The following is a 23567-nucleotide window of genomic DNA, read 5'->3' as shown; positions in this document are numbered from 1 at the left end:
TTCTCCTTTCCGAGAGAGATTCCCCAGTGCAGGTCTATTGGCCCATAGACCAGTGTGCTAAGTCTTTGAGACAATCTCCTAGAGGAACTTGAATGCAATGTATGTCCCTCCCCCTACACACACACACACACACACACACACACACACACACACACACACAGGGCAGAGGCTCCTCAATTCTCCCAGAATTTGCAGTGTGCTAAGTCTTTGAGACAATCTCCTAGAGGAACTTGAATGCAATGTATGTCCCTCCCCCTACACACACACACACACACACACACACACACACACACACACACACACACCAGGGCAGAGGCTCCTCAATTCTCCCAGAATTTGCAGTTATTTGGACAGGCAGTTTCAAGCTCCCTCTGCCTGAGGTGCAGGCGAGGGGAAAGGCGGGGGGGCCAAGTGACACATGCCTGGAAGCCAGCGCGTGTGTGTGTGTGCAGTGTCCAGGTGACGCGGGCTCCCTTGCTTTCCTGCAGTGGTTGAAGCCAGCCTGTGTGTGTGTGTGTGTGTGTGTGTGTGTGTGTGTGTGTGTGTGTGTGTGGGGAAAAGCAGGGGGCCAAGTGACACATGCCTGGAAGCCAGCGTGTGTGTGTGTGAGTGTGTGTGTGTGTGTGTGTGTGTGTGTGTATGTGACTGGAGCCATCCTTGATACCTTCTTGTCTAGCACTGCTCCCTGCCACCCCAATCTCGCATCCCTGCAGTGTCCAGGTGACGCGGGCTCCCTTGCTTTCCTGCAGTGGTTGAAGCCAGCGTGTGTGTGTGTGTGTGTGTGTGTGTGTGTGTGTGTGTGTGAGAGACTGGAGCCATCCTTGATACCTTCTTGTCTAGCCAGCGTGTGTGTGTCTGTGTGTGTGTGTGTGTCTGTGTGTGTGTGTGTGTTTGTGTGTGTGTGTGAGACTGGAGCCATCCTTGATACCTTCTTGTCTAGCCAGCGTGTGTGTGTGTGTGTGTGTGTGTGTGTGTGTGTGTCTGTGTGTCACTGGAGCCATCCTTGATACCTTCCTGATACTGTATCCTTGATACAGTCTAGCACTGCTCCCTGCCGCCCCAATCGCATCCCCGCAGTGTCCAGGTGACGCGGGCTCCCTTGCTTTCCTGCAGTGGTTGCCACGATCTCAAGCGAGCGATTTTTGTACATTTTTGGATGGTGGCAACGAGCCCTCGGAATCACCCGGGGAGCTCGCGGGGCGAGCCTGGGAACCTGCATTTCGCCGAGCAGCGGATTTGGGGAAGGGAGGTCTTGTCCCCTAACTAGCTCTCACCCCGGGCGGGCGGGAGCCCCAGCAGTGTTCGTGGAAAGGAACGCGGTTTGCCTGCCGGGGGAGGCTCCGAGCTGGCGTTCAGGAGTCTGGAGTCCGGGGACCACCGGCCGGATCCGGCTGCAAGGGAAGGACTCGCACTCGGTGGCCGGGTCACGGCGTCCCGGGACCCCCGAGTTCATCTCTGGGGCCGCACCGCTCCGCACACCCGCGACGGCGCGGCGAACTCCGGCCCTCGGTCGGGGACACGCCGGCCGGGTGCTCGGCGCCGGCGGTCGCCCTTGACAACGCGACCCAAGGTCACAGAGGTGCGGCCCCGAGCCCGAGGGCCCCAGCGCCCGTGCAGGCAGCGGCCCGGGCAGCCCCGCGCGCGCCGTGACGTCATCGCGCCGCGCCCGAGGAAGGCAAGCCCCGGCCCCGCCCCCGCGCGCCGCGCTGCGCCCGGGCGCTCGGACGGCGGACATGGCGCGGGAGTTGCGGGCGCTGCTGCCGTGGGGCCGCCACCTGCGGGGCCTGCTGCGGGCGCCCGCGGGCGCCGCGGGAGGTGAGGGCGGCCCGGGGCGCGCGGAGGGGCGTGCGAGGGGCGCGGCGGGCGGGTCCCGGGTGGCCCAGGAGCGCCCGAAGCTGCGCGCGCTCGTGCCCGCCCGTCGTGCCCGGCCGGGTGGCGGTTCCGCGGCTCCGCGGAGCAAGCGCCGCCAGGAGTAACGTTCCGGGTGCCCGGGGTCGATTTGGGGTGGGGGTGTCTTGCACTTCATGAGGTCCCGCAGGGCGCGCGCCCACCCGGTCGGCCGCCGCGTGCCGGGCAAGCGGGGCGAGGCCGGTGGCTGGAAAGCACCGCGCCGCACGGAGGCGGCAGCCGACTTTGATCGCTGTTGCCACGGCCGCTGTTTTTCTCCTTTGATTGATCAGAGACTGTCCTGTGCTCGTTTCCTCTTATTAGTTTTTCGTTTTGTTTGGGGGCTTGCTCCTGGCTCTGCGCTCAGGGATCGTTCCTGGGGAGCTCCGGGGACCTTCTGGAGCGCACGGCAGACGCCCTGCCACGGTCTCTCCCGCGGGCATATCCTGTGCTCATTCCCTAAGTTACACCACTACTGAAGACTTGGTTCTTTATTTATTTATTTATTTATTTATTTTGGGCTACACCCGGCGTTGCTGAGGGTTGCTCCGGGTTGTGCAGTCAAGGATGACACCTGATGGTGCTCTGGGGACCATACCGGGTGCCAGGGAGCAAACCTTCGTGGGGCATGCAAAGCAAGCGCCCTGCCCGCTGTTCTGTCTCTCCAGCCCCCAGGTTCTAAGGGGTTCTGACTGTATATTTTGTGGACCAGATTCTGTCGCTTCCATTGTGAAGATACAGTGCCTCCCTTTTTTCTAGCTGAGGGACCTTTTGTTCTCTCTGTTCTCTTGCAGCTTCATTGCAGAACTTCATTCTCTTGCTTGAATCTAAGCAGTGAATCCTGTTCCTGGGCGCTTTCTACATTTCAAATGTCCTTAACATTCTCCCTGTATAAGATTAGTGTGAGGGACAGTTTGGATTAATTGAATGAAGGGTGAATTTATCTGATCCTGGTTCAGCTCCTGTTACTGCTCTGGTCCCCGTACACTGCCAGGTGGGGCCCCAAAACCTACCCCAAACAACACAGTGTAAGTCTGTAGGAGGAGGGAAGGAAGAAAAAGAACGTGACTGTAGGAGAATTCATTCACTAATGAAGAAAATTCAACATTTTGTTCAGTATCTTCCTTTTCCTAACAGAGTTTTATTTTTATTTTTTGTTTTTTTTTTTTTTTTGCTTTTTTGGGGTCACACCCAGCGATGCACAAGGGTTACTCCTTGCACATGCACTCAGGAATTACTCCCGGCAGTGCTTGGGGGGACCATATGGGATGCTGGGAATTGAACCCGGGTTGGCCGCGTGCAAGGCAAATGCCCTATCCACTGTGCTGTTGTTCCAGGTCTTCACATCTAGGTAGGACTTTGACCTTGTCATGCTGCTGCCTCTGCGCTAGAAGTCTCTGTGACGTGAGATGGTCGGCCTGACTTTGTCTCTGCAGCAGAGACACTGAATGATGAAACATTCAGAGATGAGGGACACTCCTGTCTGGGGCCAGGGGCAGTGGAAGCTTGCGTCATAGCAGAGGTTACCGGCATATTGCGGAATGGGATTGAAGTTTTGTAGAGGAGTACATGGACGAGCAAACCTCCAGGTGTAGGAGGTTAATTTATTTTGACAAGAAACAAGGGGAATGTGAGTGAGGGTAAATTGGGCTCGCTGTTCAGTCCTGTTAGACAGGGCTTGTGTGGAGGGAGTGCTTACTCTATTTGTTCTTTATTTGGGGGCCATATCTGGTGGTGCTCAGGGCTTATGCCTGACTCTGCTCAGGATAACTCCTGGCAGGGCTCAGGAAACTGTAGAGGGTGCCAGGGCTCGAACTCGAGTCAGTTGGGTGCAAGGCAAGTGCCCGCTCGCCTCTGTACACTCTGGCCGCCTCTGTGCTAAGCGGTGCCGTTGACTTACCTTGAATGTGGTGGAAAGAAGCCCTAGTTGGAGACAGAAGTCTGAATGTTCCTCTCATAAACGTTGTCTTTTGGACAGTGGCTTTTCCTGACCCTGTGCTCGGGTCATGCCTGGCAAGGACCTGGGGACGATGTGTAGATGGGTAGAAACCAGGTTGGCTGTGCAGGGAAGCACCTTCCCCGCCCCACCATCTCCAGCACGGACATTAGAGCTTGAAAAAACATATTCTTGGGGCTGGAGGTATATATGTGTCTGTGCGTGCATATATACACTATACGTAAGAATAAAAAATATATGTGTATATTATTTTTAATAAGCGAGAGGAGTTCAAAACAAGGAAAATTAACCTTGGGAAAGCTCTTGAGAAAATCTGAATTTTCTCTTTAAGTCCGTGTTCTCCTTTGAACAAGCATCTCGCTTGTTTGCCTTTTAGTTTCTTTGCCTGTCTCTGCTCTGAGGAGCCTGGGTTCTCTCGTGAACATGTATTTCTTGCTCTCTTTCTTCACATCTTCCTTTTATTTTTGTTTGTTTGTTTGTGTTTTGGGCCATGTGACAATGCTCAGGGGTTACTCCTGGCTCTGCATTCAGGACTTACTCCCTGTGGTGCTCAGGGGACCATAGGGGATGCCGGAGGTTGAACCCAGATCAGCTGCGTGCAAAGCAAGCACCCTACCTGCTGTGCTAGTTGTCCAGCCTTTTCTCTCACATCTTTCTAAATAAGTTTAAATAAATTAAAACTACCTGTTCACTCCCTCCCACCCCACACAAAAAAGTGTTTGATCTTGCAGTGAAGAGACCCTCAGAAACAAAAAACTGATTTTTTTAAAAAGTTCTTACAAATCATAACGGAAAGAGGATCACAGGAATTTAACAGTTTATTCAAAAGTTAAATGGAAAGGCCTGCGGGGTGCGGGGAGGTCCCACACCTTGAAAGTGTTAGGGACCACATCTGGCAGTGCCTGGGGGACCTTGTGTGGTGCGCGGGTTTGAACCAGGGCACCACGTGTGAGGCAGATGCTGTAATTAACTTGTATGCTAGCCCTCAGGGCCTGAAATAAAAATACTTTAAAATAAGAATAAATATTTGATCTGAATGTTTGTCATCACAGAAATATAATTTAAATTACAGTAAAATTTTCACTTGACCAGTAGGCCTATACCCAAAAGCCCCCTGAGAACACAGGCTGGCAGGGGTGTCCCTGGGGATCAGACCGTGCTCTCTGAGGGCACGTGCCGGCACCCAGCACACGGAACTCGGACATGACCTTGAACCTGGTGCTGCCCCATTAGCAGCTGCTAGCCCATAAACTCATGTGAGATAAATGACAGTCATCCGTCCAGCTCATTGAAATACGGTTTGGATTCCCTATGCCAGTGTTATCAGCGGGACCCAGTACTTAGGGTCCCTTGTTAAAGTTTATTTGGTTTATGGGCTACCCCTTGCTGTGCTCAGGGATCATTCCTGGCCATGCTTGGGGACCTTGTGCAGTGCCGAAATCAAACCCATTTGGCTGCATGCTGGGCTGGAGCCCTGAGCGCTCAGCTTCCCCACCCGCCAGCCGCTAGCAGCTGGGCTTCTTCGTGCACTGATTTGGAAAAACTGACAGCTTGGTGTTTCCCCATCACCTGCCATCACAGAAAAGAATCTGAGGAGATGGATAGTAAAATCATTTTATTAAAGAGTTGTGAGAAGAGAGTGTGGCACATGCCTGTAGAACTGTGTGTGGGCCGGAGACTTGGGGTTAAGTGTTCGCCTTCCGGGTGGCTGGCACAGTGTCCCCCAAGCATCGGCAAGAGTGATCCCTGAGCACAGAGCCAAGAGTAAGCGCTGAACACCGGTATGATCCCAGAGCCCCTCACAGCCCCTCACCCACATCCAAAGAAAGAGAATGTGGCTTCAGTAGAGAGGGGAAGATGAAGGACACCCTAAGTGTGATGGGGCCACACCTGGCGGTGCTAGTGGCTCTTCCTGGCTCTGGGGTCCAGGTGGGGTTGGCTGCCTGGACAGTGAGTTTCTTAAATCGCACTACTGTCTGTCTGACGGCCCCTCAGTGCGGATTCTTGAAATGATTTGGGTAACTTCTGGAATATTCATGGTCAAGAAGTCTTTTTGGGGGGCCACACCCAGCAGTGCTTGGAGTTACTCCTGGCTCTGCTCTTGACAGTCACTCCATATGGTGTGCCGGGGATTGAACTTGGGTGCTCTGCGCGCAAGGCAAGTGCCTCGTCACACCCGGTTATGCTTAGGGCTTACTCCTGGCTCTGCATCAGGAATTACTCCTGGTGGTGCTCGGGGGACCACATGGGATGCTGGGACTCAAACGTAGGTCGGCTGCGTGCAAGGCAAACGCCCTCCCTGCTGTGCTCCAGCCCCAGTTAGGAATTTCGATCCCTCGGCCTTCTCCATTCTGAAGAAGCCCATATTCTTCCTTGAGCACATAACTCTCCTCTCCCTTCACATCTCCCTACATTTCTTTCAACTTTTCTCCACTTTAATGCGTTTTCTCCATTTCCCCTTGATTTTGCACAGTAGAACGTTTGGCCTTCTCGCTCTCGGCTTCCCAAGGAGTTCAAGTGTATCAAGGGGGGTTGCCTGGGCTGGGGGGCATGTGGGAATCGTTCTCTGAGACATGACGTCTGTGAGATGTCAGCAAAACTACAGGCAGTGCCCTGCTGTGTCCTCAGTCTCGGGGTGACGAGGGCTCGGATTCTCGCGGGTCTCACGAAGACTCTTGCTCACATTTGCAGGAAATCCGGCGCTTCGGCTCCGGCAGGCCACGGTGCAGTGTGGGGGCTGCAGGCTGACCCTGGCCTCGAGCTTCCAGGTGGGCCGGACGTTCAGCTCGCAGGCGGCAGAGGACCGGAAGGAGGAGCCCCTGCACTCCATCATCAGCAGCACCGAGAGCGTGCAGGGTACGGCCTGGGTAGAGCCCCTCTCCACCCCCTCCCCAGGGGAAGGGACAAGGGACAGAGGTCTCCCAGAACAATGCCCCCCTGCCTGCCTGGCTGCCTGAACTCCACCGCCAGCCTGCGGTGCCTCTTGCCCCCTCTGGTGGCCGCTGACGGCAGCGCCGCCCCCGCGATGACTCAGAGCACATCTGCTTGCAATCAGGGGCAGCCGGCAACGCGGAGCTGCTGGCCAGGCCGGTTCGGAGCGGGCCTCCCCTTCCCCGGCAGGCTCCGGCGCGGCTGCAGAGCCCGTCCGCAAGGAGGTCCACTTCTGGCTTTCAGAGCCGACCGCGGAATCCTTGAGGTTTGGGTAAAGGGGAACAGAAGCCAGTTGCCTTTTGGGTTTGGTTTTTTGTTGTTGTTTTTCCCCTAAGTAAATACTTCGGAAACTGCTGTTTTTAAGGCTGGCTTCCAGGCTCGGCTTGTCACGCGCGGGCTCTGTGGAAATGCTGACCCTGTGGGCCACGGGGAGCATGAGCCGCCTGGGAGTGGGGACGCCTGATTGGGTGTCGAGATTTCCTCTCTGAGCCCAGAGACCTTTTTCCCTCCGTTGTTCTGACGCGTGTCTGAGAGTCTCGTGTGTTCTTCCACGGAGGCGGAAGCCAAACTTGGTCGGTTGTGCCTCTGATTCCTTACCAGGGTCCATTTCTAAGCACGAGTTCCAGGCTGAGACGAAGAAGCTTCTGGACATCGTAGCCCGGTCTCTGTACTCGGAGAAAGAGGTGCAGCACCCATTCCTCGCCCCTGGGCCAGGAGGCTGGCTTGTGGTGGTGGTGTTGTTTTTATGCTGTTTTGGGGGAAGTAGGGAGTATGTTCTCCCTGGACGCTGGACCCTGTCCGCCATGGAGGGGTTGCACCCCAAAGTAGGGGTGGGTGATCGTGGATTCACATTCAGAGGATTGGGGGACCAGGGGGGCCTAGAGTGAATAACTGTTGTTGATCACTAGTTCCGACTCCTTGGCCTCCTCCTCCGCTGTGAGTCAGAGGCCCGTGCCCAGCGGTGAGTCTCATCCCAGAGTCAGCCGGGAGTAGTGTGGGGGTGTCGGCGCCCATGCAGAGTGGAGCAGAGAGCGCTGCTTGCGGGGAGGTGGTGCACCCACCTCACCCTGACAGATTGGAACCCAGCTCTGGTGCCTTCTCCCCAGACTTCGAGCGACCGTGCCACGGTGCTCCCGTCTCTCTCTGCTGCAGGTGTTCATTCGGGAGCTGGTCTCCAATGCCAGCGACGCCTTGGAGAAGCTGCGGCACCAGCTGGTGTCCGCAGGCCAGACGCTGCCGGAAATGGAGATTCATCTCCAGACCGATTCTGAGAAGGGCACCATCACCATCCAGGTACAGCCCCAGCCCTGCCTCTGGCCGTGAGCTGGCTGCCTGAGTCTGCCTGCATTTCTCCGGCGGGAAGCGTGCCTCAGGTGGCGGGACCTGCCCTCAGCCTGGCGCGTCTGAATGTTCTGCTGCTTGCTGGTGGCGCATCATTGCTTCCTCTTGTGTGTCTGAAATGTCTGTTTCTGTGCAAAATATATAAAAGGCCCACCCGTTGATCGTCGATTTGCTCGAGCGGGCCCAGTAACGTCTCCATTGGAGACTTTGTTGTTACTGTGTCTGGCATATCGAATACTCTCGGTAGCTTGCCGGGCTCTCCGAGAGGGGCGGAGGAATCGAACTTGGGTCGGCCATGTTGGCCGCTTGTAAGGCGAACGCCCTACCTGCTGTGCTATCGCTCCAGCCCTGCAATATATATATATATATATATTTATTTATTTATTTTTTTTGCAAAATATATATATATATTTTTGCTTTTTGGGTCACACCCGGCGATGCACAGGGGTTACTCCTGGCTCTGCACTCAGGAATCACCCCTGGTGGTGCTCAGGCGACCATATGGGATGCTGGGAATCGAACCCGGGTCGGCTGCATGCAAGGCAAACACCCTACCCGCTGTGCTATCTCTCCAGCCCTGTGCAAAATATTTTGGTCAGGTGTTTTTGGGTGTAGCTAGGTGGAAGCATTCTGAACATATTCTCCATAGAATCTTTTTTTCCCAGTCTATGGTTTACCATATTTGGGGGGTTCGGGCCACTCCCGGGCTGTTGGGGCTCGGTCCTGGGTCAGCCGTGTGCAAGGTGGTGCCTTCTGTGCATGTCCCCCTGCCCCCGCCTGACCTCTCCTGTCTGCTGGCAGCCTTGGGAAAGCAAAGGCTCTGAGGCCCGCTTGCTTCTTGTACCCACTTTTGTCTTCTTCCTGCTCATGCTCGCCTGAGGCGACTTCTGCAGGTCGCCAAGCCCGAGGTGTCTTCCTCTGGGCCAGGGTTCCTAGGCCAGCCAGGCAGGGGCTGCATCCTCTGATTTTCTCCCCACAAATCACCTTGGCCTTTGTCCAGAGTTCGTTGGCGGTGCAGCTGTCCTCGACGCTCACCTCGGCTATGTCCTCCAGGGGGCTTCTCTGGAGGTCCGGCCAGAGGACAAGGTGACATGAGCCATTCACAGCCCAGCCAACCCAACATCTCCCTTCCCCGGGTGTCTGCGCTGTGGCACTCAGTACATCTCTGTCCCCAGGACACCGGCATCGGGATGACCCAGGAGGAGTTGGTGTCCAACCTGGGAACCATCGCCCGGTCAGGGTCAAAGGTGAGCACCCCTGCCCATGTTGCGGGTGTATGGCCCCATGGGGAGGTATCCCAGCGTGATTTCTGGGGTCGCTCTGAGGCTCTGGTGCAGCAGGCCGAGCTGGCTGGGGGGGGTCATAGCCCGGCTTCTGAGTCCCTCTGCCTCAGGCGCTTAGCCCAGGGCCCCATGGAATGGTGCGTTGGGGCAGTTAGTGGCCGTGTCTGCCCCGGGCCACGTGGGCTGCAGACACTCCTTTCGCGTTTTTGTGGGCCTGCGCAGGGGAGCAGATGGCCTTTCTCCTGGAGAGAGCTGCCTCGCCAACACGCGCTGTGCCCAGCCAGCTGCGCTCCCTCCGGGAGAGGCACTCAGCCAGCCGGCCTCTTGGAGTTGAGCTCTTAAGGCCAGTTTGGCGTGTCACTGCCGGAGTGCACTGACCAAGCCCTCAGGAACGTCTGTTGGAGAACACGGCCACGCATGTGCATTTTACTGCATTGTTCCATCTGGGAACCTTGGCAGCCAAGTCCCAAGATCTTAGTGCCTTGCAGTGTCCTAGACGAGGGTGTTTCCCCTGAGTGTGGCATCTGGAGATGTGCACAACACATGGGGGCTCGCCCTCCCCCACTGACCCGGGCTGTGTCCCTCCGCCAGCAGGGCCTCGCTCTATGCTGCTCCCCCGCGAGGGTCTCTGGGCAGGGGGCTTCAGTGCCTCAGTGTTGCTCGTGGAGGAGAGGGGCCGAGGGAGGTCCCCCGTGCTGGCACCCTGAAGGGTGAGCACAGCAGCCAGTGGGCTGCACCCCCTGACTGGCCTGTCCACCACAGGCCTTTCTGGACGCGCTGCAGAACCAGGCGGAGGCCAGCAGCAAGATCATCGGCCAGTTCGGCGTGGGCTTCTATTCGGCCTTCATGGTGGCCGACAGTGTCGAGGTGTACACCCGCTCGGCGGCACCCAGCAGCCCTGGCTACCGCTGGCTCTCGGACGGGTGAGCGAGGCAGCGTGGCGGGGACTGAGATCGCACTTAGAAGGGTGGCAGCATTGGGGGCTCCTGTTTCTCGTTTGTTTTTGTGTTGCCGTTGGACCCACCGAGGCTCTCCCAGCAGTGCTCGGGAATCCCGGGCCGCTCATTCCTGGCGGTGCTTGGGGGACTATGGGGTGCCAGGGACAGAACCCAAGTCACCCACGTGCAAGGCAGGCGCCCTCCCCGCTGACCTGTTGCTCTGACCCGCCCGCGTATATTTTGCACAAAGCCCGAAGTCTGCGCTCGGGAACCCAGCTTCTCTCTGGGCCCAACAGGGATGCTGCTCGCTTCCCACCCCAGCTGCCCACCTCTGTTTGTGAGGGGGCTGCCCCCGGTGGCCCCAGCAGGGCACAGACGGTGAGGGCACGTCCCCAGGGGCTGATGGCCCCCAGAGTCCCAGGAATGGGGCCTTCACATGGGCGAAAGTATTGGGTTCATGCGCCAAGCGCCCACACTGCGGCAGCCTCGATCCCCACCGTCCTGACCACGGACACCTTTCTCAGTGCTTGCCGTCGCTGCTTGTGGCACTTCCTCTCTGCCCTGTCTCCTTAGCTCTGGGGTATTTGAGATCTCGGAAGCCTCCGGCGTTCGACCTGGGACCAAAATCATCATCCACCTCAAGGCCGACAACAGGGAGTTCGCCAGCGAGGCCCGAGTTCGAGGTAAGGGGAGCCCGAGCCAGGTGTGGGAGTGCCTGCGTGCATGCATGTGCATGCCTGTATGTGCGTGCGTGTGCACATGTGTGTGTGCGCCTGGGCACCAGGAGCTCTGTCGTGGCCACGCCCGTGATGCTGGTGTCCTGGGCGCCAGGAGCTGTGTCTCGGGGGCTCCCCGGGTGGGACTCCCAGTGAAGCCGTCATCCACTTGGGGTTCCTTGGTCCTTTTCACCTCTTGCCCATGGGGCAGGTGCTGGCAGCCCTGGAGCCCCCGGAAGCTGGCCCGTATGAGCAGTGGTTCCTCTGGGCCTCTGGCCGAGAGCTTCCCGAGGGCGCCACGCGTGTCCGTCTTGGCAGCTGATGCATGAGACCGGTTGACGGTGCAGGCTCTGCGTGCTTCCAGGGCAGGGTCCTGCTCACCCCCAGGTCTCCAGGGAGAGACTCTTCTGCCCTCACGGATGCGATCTGCTTCTCTTCCAGACGTGGTGACCAAGTACAGTAACTTTGTCAGCTTCCCCCTGTACCTCAACGGGAGGCGTCTTAATACCTTGCAGGTGAGACCGAGCTGCTGACACACGGGGGCGGCCTCAGGGACCCGCAGGCTGGAGGAGGTGGGGCTGGGTCAGGCTGGCACAGTCCCAGATGAGGTGTCTGTGTGGTCGGGGCGCCACACTTGGCATTGCTTAAGGGGTCGTGCGGGCTGCGCATTAAACCCAGGGTGTGCCATAGTCTTTGCACTGTCTCCCCTGCTCTGGGCCTCATTCCTTGTCAGCCCCTCATGGGCATCTTCCTGCTCAGAGTCTGTCGGGGGCCTTTGCCTGGCCCCCATGTGTGCTGGAGGGTGGACTTTGACCCTGTCACCCTGTTCCAGGCCGTCTGGATGATGGACCCCAAGGACGTGGGTGAGGGCCAACACGAGGAGTTCTACCGCTACATCGCGCAGGCGCATGACAAGCCCCGCTACACCCTTCACTACCGGACGGATGCGCCGCTCGGCCTCCGCTGCATCTTCTACGTGCCCGAAGAGGTGAGCCGGGCCTGCAGCTCCTCTGCCCATCCCAGCAATCCTGCCCCAAGTGTGCGAATCCAGTGGGGGGGGGGGTTCTCGGGGGAGGTGGACAAGGCAAAGCTTCTGTGGGGTCCACGGAGTGGGGGCACAGACCCTTGGCACTGGGCGGGGGGCAGATGTGGAGTCATGGCATGTGAGTGGGGCCTGGGCCTGTCCCCGGTGCTGGACAGTTCAGCCACCTTGGGGCAGGGCTCCACCCTTCCAGCTTTACCCGCTGGAACCCATAAGCCCTCTGCGTCCACCAGAGGAGAACTGAGCTCATGGTCAGCACCTAGGTCTCCGGGAGCTGAGAGCCGGACCTCAGCCCAGGGTTGGGAATCCATCGTTTGTTCTGTTTTGTCCCATAGCCGCGGCCGTACAGTTCCAGACAGGCCCATCTGTCTCCCCGCCCCCACCCAGGCTTGGCCCCCGAGCTGGCTCCGCCCTGCATAGGCCCCTCCCCACAAGGCTCAGCCCCTCACAGGCTCCGTCCCACGCAGCCTCATCCTGTGTCTTCTCACCCCAGAAACCGTCCATGTTCGATGTGAGCCGGGAGCTGGGCTCCAGCATCTCCCTCTACAGCCGCAAAGTCCTCATCCAGACCAAGGCCACGGACGTGCTGCCCAAGTGGCTGCGCTTCATTCGCGGTGAGGCGCTGCTCAGGCGGACTGGGAGGGCATCCCCAGACAGTGTCCCCCACCAGCTGGTCCTGGGGTGGGGCGGGGCCTTAGACCTTCGGGAAGTTTGAGGGGACCATGAACGTGATTGAGGTTCGGTGTTTCCCTTTGTGGGCACGCCCAGCTGCACTCTGCTTATTCCAGCACTGAGCTCAGGATCACTCTTGGTGAGGCTTGGGGAACCCTGTGGGAAGCCGGGGGTCCCGCACGCGGGGCAGGTGCCCTCCCCGCTGCCCTGTCTCTGGTCTCTGACCGTGTGTCCCCCAGAACTGGAGAGCTGCGCTGCCGCCCACCGTGAGCATGACTTTGGCCAAGTGTAAGCCCAGAGCCCGTGAGCTGAGTGTCACGCTCCCCGGCTTGGTGTCTCCCCAGGTGTGGTGGATAGTGAGGACATCCCTCTGAACCTGAGCCGAGAGCTGCTGCAGGAGAGCGCACTCATCAGGTGAGGGCCGTGTGTCCAGTCCTGGGACTCCTGCTGGCCAGCTCGCCCCTGGCCTTCTGGCTGCCCTCAGCGTCTGAAGCTGTCTGACTAGTGATTTAACAGAATGTCTTTGTCCTGGGAAAATCTAGTGACCCTGAGTGGTCTGTTAGGGCCCCCTTGGGCCTGGGGCTTGGGGGTCTGTTGTGGTTACGCGTTCTGCAAAAGAGCCACGTGTTTCCTTGTATCAGTTTACTTCTGTGAGCTTTCTGAATTCCCCTTTGTTCTTTGTTGTTTTTGTGGGTTTTGGGTTTTTTTTTAACTCAGTTTTATATATTAGTTTTCTCATGTCTGTTGTTCTTCTGTAAATCGAGAGAGTCGGGGTACAGTGAAGTGCCACAGCAAGGAAGAGTACGCTTTTTCTGAATATTCTTCAGTTCAAAAAGTGCAGAAGTGCAGTTGTGGGCTGGAGCAGTAGCACAGCAGGTGGGGCGTTTACCTTGCACGCGGCCAACCCGGGTTCGACTCCCAGCATCCCATATGGTCAAATTCCTGAGTGCAGAGCCAAGAGTAACCCCTGTGCATCACCGGGTGTGACCCAAAAAGAGGGGGGGATGTGCGGTTGCGGCTGGCAGTACAGCGGGAAGGGTGCTCGCCTTGTGCATGGCCGACTCGGGTTTGATTCTCAGCGCCCCATGTGTTCCCTGAACCCTCCCCGAACCCTCCAGGAGTGATTCCTGAGTGCAGAGCCAGGAAGGACCCCTGAGCACCAACGGGTGTGGCAACAGAAAAACAGTGCAGTGTCCAGGTTGGGGCAGCTGGCCGGCGGTCAGGGTGCCTCTGTCACACGCCAACTGGGTTCATTCCCGAGTGCCACATGTGTTCTCCGAGCTGCACCAGGACTGATCGTATTTGGAGACATTTTCCCACACTTGTGTGAATGTGGCAGCATCCTTGTCCCTCATTCATGGTATTTTTGCTTTGCTTTTGTTTTGTTTTGTTTTTGCTTTTTGGGTCATACCCAGCAGTGCTCATGGGGTTAAACCTGGCTCTGCACTCAGGAATTACTCCTGGCGGTGCTTGGAGGAACATATGCCAGGGATCGAACCCAGATCGGCCATGTACATGGCACATGTCCTCCCCGCTGTGCTGTCTTTCTGGGCCCCCATTCATGTTTTTAATTTTTTTACATTAATTTTTTTAATAACAATGTACCATGATTTCTAGTTATTCATAGTTCATGGTTTACTTTGTGGGGGTGGCAGGGGCCACTCTTGGTCAGAGTTGGGTGCTGTGCGCCGAGGGTGTGCCTGACACTGCTGAGGCCTGCAGTGCTGGGGAGTTGGGTGCACCAGGCCCTGTGCTGGGGATTAAACTGGGACCTACATGTGTAAGTTCTTCAGGGGCCACATCTGGCCGTGCTCAGGGAGACGTGGTTGTGTGGGAGGCGTGCTTGGGGTCAGACTCCGGTCTCACACGTAAGGCGAGTGCTTGAGCACCTGCGCCCTGTCCCTGGCTTGTCCGAGCTGTTATTTGTGGGCGTGTACTCCTGGTCATGGTTTGCCCGTGGGAGTGCCCGTGGACTCTGTCCCCTGACATTCCCGTCGTCCAGTTGGGGTCCCCCAGTCTCATCTTTGCCAGCGCCTTTTCTAGGTCTCGCTTCCCTCCTCCTGTGTGTGTTGTGGCCCCTTTATGCAGAGACTGGTGTTTGGTGCCAGTCTTGTCCAAGAAGGAGGCATAGTTCCTGGCTTCTGGCGGACAGTGAGCTTGTTGGTCGCAGTCTCTGCCACCCCTGCCAGTTGCTGCCCTGACACTGAGGGCTCTGCCTGCCCTTGTGCCTTTTGCCAACCCTCTACACCTCCACTCTGCCCACCTGCATGGGCACCCCCTGACTTCACACCATGATCTCGCCGCCAGCCTGTCTGTCCCCTTTACCATGGTGCTGAGACTTGAATCATGCAAAGTGGAAATGAAGAGGAAAAGCTTAAAAGACATGAGCATTACTGTTGGCCTTCCCTGGGGCAGGGAAACAAGGTCTTGTTTAAGATGGGCTGGAAAGATGGCAGGTGAGGCGCTTGTCTTGCACATGGCTGACTGGGTTCAATCCCCTGCACCTCCTATGGCACCGCTGAGCACAGCCAGATGTGGCCCAGAAACAATTGAAAGACGTATATACTTTATACATACATATATGTTTAAGTATATATTATTTAGATATGTATAATATGTAAGTACATGATATACATGTGTGGGTGGGTGTGTGCATACACATACATATATAAAAGTAACAAGACGTGTGGCCACGAACGCTTCCTATTGTGGCGGTGGAGTGCAGAGCCTGTGCCATCACTGTGCCCGCGCTCCTGGTGGAAGGCTGAGCCCCCCCCTCCCTTTGTGCCCAAGGGGCATTTTTCTTTTGGTGGGGTTGGGGGGGCACACCCAGCATTCTCCATGGTGATTGCTGGGTCTGAGCTCAGGGATCACTCCTAGCCGGGTAGCAGGCCAGTTGCGTGCAAGGCAAAACTCTGAAATTTGTCTTTCCTAAGTTTTTCTTTTGTTTTTTTTCCTTGTGTATAAGTACGGATAGCCACAGCCCCTACCCCTAACCCTGTACCAGGGCTTTTTATGGCCTGAGTCTCACCTTTACCTACCCGGACGCCAGCTCTGGCCTTGGCCTCCAGGTGGGATTTTTCATGCCACCACCCACTCCTCAGCCTCTAGGCAAGCACTGATGTGTTGGCTTTTGTGCCGGCATCTCCTGGCCGTGACCCTTGCAGACCTGCTTACTTCCTGAGGCATGCTCCCACATTGGACCCCAGGCTGGAAACTCCCCAGAACTGGCCCTCAGTTGGTTCCCTGAGGGCTGCCCCCTCATCTCCTCACCCGGGGAAGCTGTCTCTGGCCAGTGTGCAGTTCTCATCTCCTGCTCCGTGTGGTGTGATGTGGGCGTGTGTTGTTTGCCCTCCTTGGAGGGTTGGCAGAGTCTCGCGTCCATGTTCCTTCTGGCCGACGTATGTTTCTGTTCATAGGAAAATCCGGGACGTTCTGCAGCAGAGGCTTATCAAGTTCTTTGTTGACCAGAGTAAAAAAGACCCTGAGAAATATGCCAAGTTCTTTGAGGATTACGGCCTGTTCATGAGGGAGGGCATCGTGACCACGGCTGAGCAGGAGGTGAAGGTACGACTGGATTTGGTGGCTCTGAGGTAGCTCTGTGCTTGGGACACTAACACCGCCTTTGGCCTCTGCGCCTCTTTCTGGGGACGGGGCCGAGCTCACATCCTGCTCCTCTCCAGACTGTCCAGCCACGCGCCCAGGCCCTGCACCTGAGCTGGAAGAGGCATCTTTGTGCTCCCATGGGGGCTTCAGGGGCTAGGGGCGGGAAGGTGGCGCAGCAGGCCAGCTCCTGTCTCTGATGCCATTGAGAGGGTTCACAGGGCCATGGGAGACCTGTGAGGGAGGAGTTTGAGGGGAGCACATGAATGAGCTGCAGCTCCACTGTGAGCAGTTCCAGAACCTTCTCCATCTCAAAGAAGCTGACTCTCCTCTTCTACAAACAGCAGCTGGAACACAACTGCTCAACCCTGGGGGCCACGGGTTCTGTTGGCTCTGGGGAGGAGGTGGCCTGGAGTGGCCCTCATTGTGGAGGGTGGCTCTGTCATCCATGACCCAGGGCCGAGTGCCAGTTTGGGGGGCACTCCCCACTCCACTCTCCTGCCACGGCCCCTCATGGGCTGGAGACAGTTGAGGACCCAGAGGAACAGACCTGCCCTTGTCTGCAGGAGGACATTGCCAGGCTACTGCGGTATGAGTCCTCAGCCCTGCCTGCGGGGGAGCTGACCAGCCTGCAGGACTACGCTGGCCGCATGCAGCCCGGCACCCGCAGCATCTACTACCTGTGCGCCCCCACACGGCACCTGGCCGAGCACTCGCCCTATTACGAGGCCATGAAACAGAAGAACACTGAGGTGGGTGAGCACTGGGGGGATGGCTAGGCTGCTCGGCAAATCGTCGCCATCCCCGCAGCTCAGACATGGCCTCCCTGGAGCTCTCCCGGGAGCCCGACCGGCCCTTGGCATCGGGGTCCATCTGTGAAGGAGGAGGTGTCTCCAGGCTAGACGGCGCTTCCATCCTGCAGGTCCTTTTCTGCTACGAGCAGTTTGATGAGCTGACCCTACTGCACCTCCGTGAGTTTGACAAGAAGAAGCTCATCTCTGTCGAGACAGACATCGTGGTCGATCACTTCAAAGAGGAGAAATTAGAGGATGGCTCCGCAGGTGGGTGTGGGTCCTGCTGTGTCCTTTCCATCGGCCCAGGCTTAGCGACCCACTGCCCACCTGTCAGCTGATGAGCATTTCCCTGTGGAGACCCTGGGACTCTAGTGCTTCCGACTGGGCTTCCTTAAACGGCAGCTATTTCCCAAGCTACATGGGAGTCGGGCTACCAGGTGCTGAGGACTCGCTTTTATTTTATTTGCACCATAGCTGGCAAATGCTCAGAAATCGCTTGGGACAGTACAGGATCCCAGGGATGAGACCAGGGTCAGCTGCAAACGCCTTAAAGCAAACGCCTTCACCTGGAACAGCTCTCCAGCCCATGGGTCCCACGTAGTGTTTGATTTTTATTTTCTGACTATGGGGCCACATCTGGCAGCACTCAGGGTGGGTCGAGGGGACTGTATGACGTGGGCTGGCCGCTTGCAGTGCAAGTCCCTTCTCTGCTGCCTCAGGAGCCCTTAGGCTGAACTGTGGACGAGAAACCCCTTTGTGGTATTGGCAGCCTGTCTGCCCTGGGCCAGAGGGTGTGGGGGATAGTGGTGTGCAACCCAGCTTTCGGGGGCTGGACCCAGCAGGACCTGGAAATATGTCCGTGAGTGCTGCTCTCCTCTAGCTGGTGACCGTCTGTCAGAGAAGGACGCAGAGGACCTGATGGCCTGGATGAGGAATGTACTGGGGCAGCGTGTCACCAGTGTGAAGGTGAGGACTCAGAGCTGCACCCAGGCACATAAGCAGGATGCAGGGGGCCGGGCGTGTCATGGCCGTTCCTGTGCCCTACACATGGGGAGGCCCCAGCCTCCACATTCCCTGTAGAGAGGGGGACCAAGACCAAAAGGGGACTCCAGGCTGGTAAGTCGGTGTGTGGGGGGGTGGTATTCTGTAGCTGGACCAGTACCTTCTTAGTCCACACCCCCAAGGGTCAGACCCCACTTCTGCCTTGGGGACCTTGTGGAGGTGCAGCTTGGGGTTTTGGGGAGGCAGGGGGTTGGGTTTTGGGACCACAGTAAGCAATGGACAGGGGCTTTCTCATCTGGCTCTGTTCAGGTGACCCCGGTGGTATTCTGGAGACCCCATGTGGTGTTGGGATTTGAACCAGGGTCTGCATCTGCATGGCCCTTACCCCTGGGTGTCTCTCCAGCCCTGCAGCGTGAGCTGGTTCTTGGATTCTGTTGTGTGGACATCACAGTAATGACAAATCTAGACAGTAGAGCCACAGCCCTCCTCAGCTCGGAGCTGCAGTCTGTCGCGGTTTTGTTAGACCCAGGCTCCATCATGGCTGTAAGGGACGCTGGGCTTCTTAGCCCCTAGGGGTCAGATGCTGAACCACAGACTTTGAGGCTAATAGTTGCACCCCAGATCTTGCACTTCGCCAGGACCTTCCCGGCATGGGCTCAGCTCCCACTCCATGTAGATGGTCAGGGAGGAGGAGCCCTGGCACCTCCCCTAGTGAAGAGGGTCCCCCCTGGCGCATTAGGTGACTCTTCGCTTGGACACGCACCCTGCAATGATCACCGTGCTGGAGATGGGGGCCGCCCGACACTTCCTGCGCATGCAGCAGCTGGCCAAGACGCAAGAGGAGCGCGCCCAGCTCCTGCAGCCCACCCTGGAGATCAATCCCAGGTAAGGCTGTCCTGTCCAGGGCCTAGGGGACCCCGCAGCTGGTCCCTCAAAATGTTGTAGCCGTGACATGCAGTTTGGCCTCTCAGCACCTCCAGAATGGATCGCTCTGAGAAACTGCCCGACGCCAGTGCTCCTTCTCCAACCATCTCAGCTGTCATTTCCTTCCTTGGCCTGGCAGTTTCACATCACCAGCCACTTTGCTGATTCAGGACTAATGTGATTCAGGACTTGAATGAAAATAATGCCCCAAGCATATTTTTTGTCCCCTAGTGATGGGGATATGGTTGTGGGTTGTTTGTTTTGTAGCTGATTAATATTCATAGTGTGGCTCTCAGCACACTTACCTTTTAAGAGGCCAAACCCAGGCCGCCTGCATGTGCTTGCCCTGGCCCAGCACTTACTTGGGTAGTTTCCCTTTGAATATTTTGGTCCCTGTATTCTCTGGGTGTGAGAACCCCCAGTTCTGTACATACTGTACTTTCTGTGACCCGAACTTTAACTGAAGGAATTCTTTTGCAGAACACTTGAGAAGTATTTCCCCACAACATTGCTAGGTTTTTTGGGTCTTGTTTTAAACTTGCTTGAGAGTTTGAACCACCTCCTGCAGGAAGTATGGGTTTGGCCCTCCAAAAGTTTATGCTCCTATATTTGCTTCTGAAAGGCTCTATGGATTTTTGTTGTCTGGAGTTTCTTGGGGATGAGAGCTCATCGCCTTGTACACCCATCATCACTGCCTGCTCTCCCCGTCATCCTTTTAGGAAGTGAGTGCTCCTTGTAAATGAACAGATAGTTTTGTTTTTTTTTTTTTTTTTTTTTTGCTTTTTGGGCCACACCCAGCGATGCACAGGAGTTACTCCTGGTTCATGCACTCAGGAATTACTCCTGGCGGTGCTTGGGGGACCATATGGGATGCTGGGAATTGAACCTGGGTCGGCCACTTGCAAGGCAAAACGCCCTCCCCACTGTGCTATCGCTCCAGCCCCAACAGATTGAAATTTTTTGATTATTGTTTTCAAATAAGAACATACTTTTTTCCCCCATTTATTATTAGGTATCTCGAAATACTTTGTTGTATATGAATATAGCTCCTTTTGAAAATTATATTCAGCAACTATTTGGGGGCCCACACCTGGAAGAGCTCAGGAGTGACCCCTGGTGGTACTCCAGCAAGTACCTTAAACTCTGCACTATCTCTGGCCCAATGAAATTGTTTTAAAATGAAGTTTATAAAGTTTACAAGTTTCCCAAAATGTTAAAAAATCAAAACTAAAGAGATGTGGTGCTTGCTTTTTTGCCTCCCTGCCAGCTCACGTTCGATCCCCAGCATCCCTGAGTGTGGCACGGAAACTGCAAAATAAGACAGACTTCTATAAATCACATGCCACTTTTTTGGGTTTGTAATACAGGGGGTTTTTTTTGTTTTTTTTTTAATAGGACAGATTCCTCTCTAATATACTTTATTATTTATTGTTTCACAGTTAATCTTTGATCCCCCTAGAATCTGACTGGAATAAGAAGCCCAGCTTACTTCCTCTGGGGGCCTACTAACTGAAGTTCAGTAAAGAACTCGTAACCATTTGTAGGTTTTCTGGGTTCTAGGCACACGCTCATCAAGAAGCTCAGTCAGCTGAAAGCGAGCGACCCTGAGCTGGCCCAGCTGCTCGTGGAGCAGGTGAGTCTAGGGGGCGGGGGGGGGGGGGGGTTGACACCCAGCATCCTCCTGAGAATCCTGCCTACCTCCTAGATCTATGAGAATGCCATGATTGCCGCCGGCCTTGTGGATGACCCCAGACCCATGGTGGGCCGCCTGAACCACCTGCTTGTCAAGGTCCTGGAGGGGAGGTGACCGACACCTGTGGGGGAAAGACCACTGACATCTGTGCTGTGATATCCCTTTCAAGCTTTATTAAAGGTATCTTGTTGCCTTACTGTGTTGGACTTTTCGGTCTGGAGCACGACTGACCGCTGGCCCCTCAGACTTACTTCAGCATCACTTCCACCGGATAGTGGTCACTGATGGCCAGAGCCTTGGGGAGGAAATAGTCACAGTGGGCTAACTGCCTGCACACTGTGTGCCTTAATATTCCGGCGAGTGACAGCCAGGCACCTACCATCTGACTGCTTAGCTTGTATGCAGTCTGGAAATCGAAGATGCCAGCTGAGCCGGGCACAATGGCATTCCGCAGCTCGGTTCCAGCGACCACAATCCTGCCCAGCACAAGTTCCCATTAGTGCCCAGGTGGCCCAGCACCTGTACCACTGTCCCTGGGAGAGGCCCTGCGGTACCTCTGCTCACCTGTCATAGGCACAGACAGTGATTGTCACCGTGGTGTCAGCACTGTCGGGAATCAGCCACAGGAAGGTCGGGTCTGTGCGCAGGCGGATGGTTGCCCACTGCGACTGGCTTACGTAGCTGCAGCCAGCGTTGAAATCACCCATGAACATGATGTTCTGCCGGGACACAGCAGCAGGTTGGCTTAGGGCACAAAGCAGGCTGGCCACCAGCCCACGTGGGCCAAGGCCTCACCTCCAAGTTCCACCTCTTCCGGATGTCCAGGTAGACATCATAGAGCGAGTTGATCTCGGCCACTGCCTCAGTAGGGGCTGCGTGCAGAGGAGCGATGGCAAACTCCTTCACCTCTGTGGAGACAGTGTCTGCTGAAGCCTGGGGCAGTCATGCATTTGGGGGTGGACCTTGTCCAAAGCACGAGGGCGGTTTAGGGCAGCATATGACATTCAAGGTGTCCTCAGGGGTTGGCAGGGCCCCAAGTGCACTCACCAGTGTACCGGGAGGAGAACTTAACAATGGCCGGCTCTCGGCTGAAGGTATCGTTCCCACATGGCTGACAGCCATCGTCATACAGGTACGAGTCCAGCACAGACACCTGGTCAGGCCTGACAGCGGAGGTCAGCCTGTGGCTGGGGAGGCCACCAGCACACAGGCCTGACCTGAACCCTGCTCTGCCTCAGGCTTGGCTCCCCAGAACCCCCGGCTATACCTGAACACAAACAGGTAACGTTCTTTGTAGGTGCTGCGCCCCAGAGGCTCGCTGGCCACATAGTGGTAGGTGTCAGAGCCCTTCCTGATGGACGAAACACCCAGGTCAGTGGACCCTTAGCCTGACCCCAGCCCCTGAGGGATGCCCCTGCCACCGTAACCCACTCATTTAGTTTATCCAGAAGTGTCCCCACGGCCGTAAGGTGACTGTCTCGGACCTCCTGGACAACAGCGATGTCATAGCGGCTCAAGATCTGGTGATAGGACCAAGGCTGTACTGAGCAGGGGGTCACAAGCAGGGGTCCCAAGACGCAGACCTGATCGGGGTCCTGTGACCCCTCCCGACCAGCCATGTGGACCCACCTGCACAATGTAGTTGGCGAGGGTGGCGTTAGATATCTTGGCCTCTCCAAAAGTCCGGATGTTGAAAGCTGCTATTCTCAGGGACAGGGCCACCTGGAGCATTCCGGCCAGGGCAAGCAGTGCCCCTGTCAGCTTAGCACTCCTCATCCTAAAACGGGAGAGGTGATGACTGGGTGCCTGGGAGCAGAGGCACCCCCCCACAGGGCCTCTGGGCACACAGCTCTGGGGCAACACTTGCCTGGAACATGCGACTTTGCAGACCACAGGACCCTCTCCTGCAGGAGCTGCTGCGGCTGGAAGTCTTGGCACAGGAATGCCCGTCCAGTGCGCATTTTAAACGTCTAGGCGGCTGTGACCTTTTCCAGGAGTCACAGGGTAGGCGGGACAACAGTGCTGCCTTTCTCAGTCACCTGTGCTGCCCCCAAAGGCACAGCCAGGAGTGTTTGTGCTGGATGCTGACACACCTGATACTACACTCCAGGCACCTGTGTCGGTCACATATGCTACTCTCCCAGATGAGTGGGGCAGGCACAGCCTGTGCAGTAACCTTGACCAGAGGCTGCTGCAAGTGGGGCTGGTGGCCTGGGACTCATCCCCTGCTTCCTAATTCTGGGGCTGTGGAGAGAGCACAACAGGTAGGGTGCTTACCTTACACACAGCAGACCCGGGTTCAATCCCAATCCTCCATATATGGTCCCTGTGCAGAGCCAGGAGTAAGTACCTCCAGCTGTGTACCCTCCTGCCCACAAGCACTGGGAAGAGCAGGGCCTATCTGAGGTGAGCAAGAGGTCATGTGTCCTAGGAGCAGGCCACAGGAGGCAGCAGCTGAGGGTCTATGCCTCGGGGCTCTTCACTTCTTCCTAGAACCTCTGATCTTGCTTTTTAGTTGTATGTGTTTCCTTTGACTGTTACAAGAAGTCATCACAACCTTGATGGCTTAAAACAACAAACATCTCTGAAGTTTTAGAGACCAGTTTCACTGGGGGCTTCACGCCTCAGGAAGCACGGGGGGGGGGGGGGGGGGGGGAGCATGTCCTATAACTCCCATTCTCTTCTGCACCGGTTCTCCTGCCCCGACCAAATTTTGGGTCCTCCCCAATAATCAAGGCTAACCCCCACCTTGCAAGCCTAAATCACATCTGCAAAATCACTTAT

General features: G+C 56.5%; 2 protein-coding genes across 2 annotated transcripts; one reads left to right on the top strand and one right to left on the bottom strand.

Annotated features, from left to right (window-relative positions):
- The first annotated feature begins 1693 nt into the window (after positions 1–1693).
- On the top strand, positions 1694–20980 carry TRAP1 (TNF receptor associated protein 1). The gene is made up of 18 exons (XM_056134979.1): positions 1694–1815; positions 6536–6700; positions 7376–7458; positions 7928–8068; positions 9292–9363; positions 10162–10322; positions 10911–11020; positions 11495–11568; positions 11886–12041; positions 12589–12709; positions 13112–13181; positions 16187–16334; positions 16937–17122; positions 17293–17431; positions 18045–18130; positions 18906–19051; positions 20651–20723; positions 20796–20980. Exons 1-18 carry the CDS (start codon positions 1734–1736, stop codon positions 20895–20897), a joined length of 2115 nt encoding a protein of 704 aa, XP_055990954.1. The 5' UTR covers positions 1694–1733; the 3' UTR covers positions 20898–20980.
- A 50-nt stretch (positions 20981–21030) lies between these two features.
- On the bottom strand, positions 21031–22665 carry DNASE1 (deoxyribonuclease 1). Its single transcript, XM_056135013.1, has 8 exons — positions 22413–22665; positions 22215–22303; positions 22051–22134; positions 21831–21946; positions 21579–21691; positions 21348–21502; positions 21163–21259; positions 21031–21078 (listed from the first exon to the last, which is right to left on the bottom strand). Exons 1-8 carry the CDS (start codon positions 22557–22559, stop codon positions 21031–21033), a joined length of 849 nt encoding a protein of 282 aa, XP_055990988.1. The 5' UTR covers positions 22560–22665.
- Positions 22666–23567: the final 902 nt, after the last annotated feature.

This window comes from Sorex fumeus, unplaced genomic scaffold (assembly GCF_029834395.1).
Source record: "Sorex fumeus unplaced genomic scaffold, SorFum_2.1 ptg000110l, whole genome shotgun sequence".
In the NCBI taxonomy this organism is placed as follows: domain Eukaryota; kingdom Metazoa; phylum Chordata; class Mammalia; order Eulipotyphla; family Soricidae; genus Sorex; species Sorex fumeus.
The sequence above is the reverse complement of the archived record's forward strand: the minus strand, read 5'-3'. Positions and strand labels throughout refer to the sequence as shown.

Coding starts and splice junctions, on each gene's coding strand:
- TRAP1 (XM_056134979.1), top strand. CDS start 1,734: ATGGCGCGGGAGTTGCGGGCGCTGCTGCCGTGGGGCCGCCACCTGCGG. Junction 12,710..13,111: donor GTGGCTGCGCTTCATTCGCG/GTGAGGCGCTGC, acceptor GTGTCTCCCCAG/GTGTGGTGGATAGTGAGGAC. Junction 19,052..20,650: donor ACCCTGGAGATCAATCCCAG/GTAAGGCTGTCC, acceptor TCTGGGTTCTAG/GCACACGCTCATCAAGAAGC.
- DNASE1 (XM_056135013.1), bottom strand. CDS start 22,559: ATGAGGAGTGCTAAGCTGACAGGGGCACTGCTTGCCCTGGCCGGAATG. Junction 21,503..21,578: donor GGAAGAGGTGGAACTTGGAG/GTGAGGCCTTGG, acceptor GTGTCCCGGCAG/AACATCATGTTCATGGGTGA. Junction 21,260..21,347: donor ACTGTCTGTGCCTATGACAG/GTGAGCAGAGGT, acceptor TGTGCTGGGCAG/GATTGTGGTCGCTGGAACCG.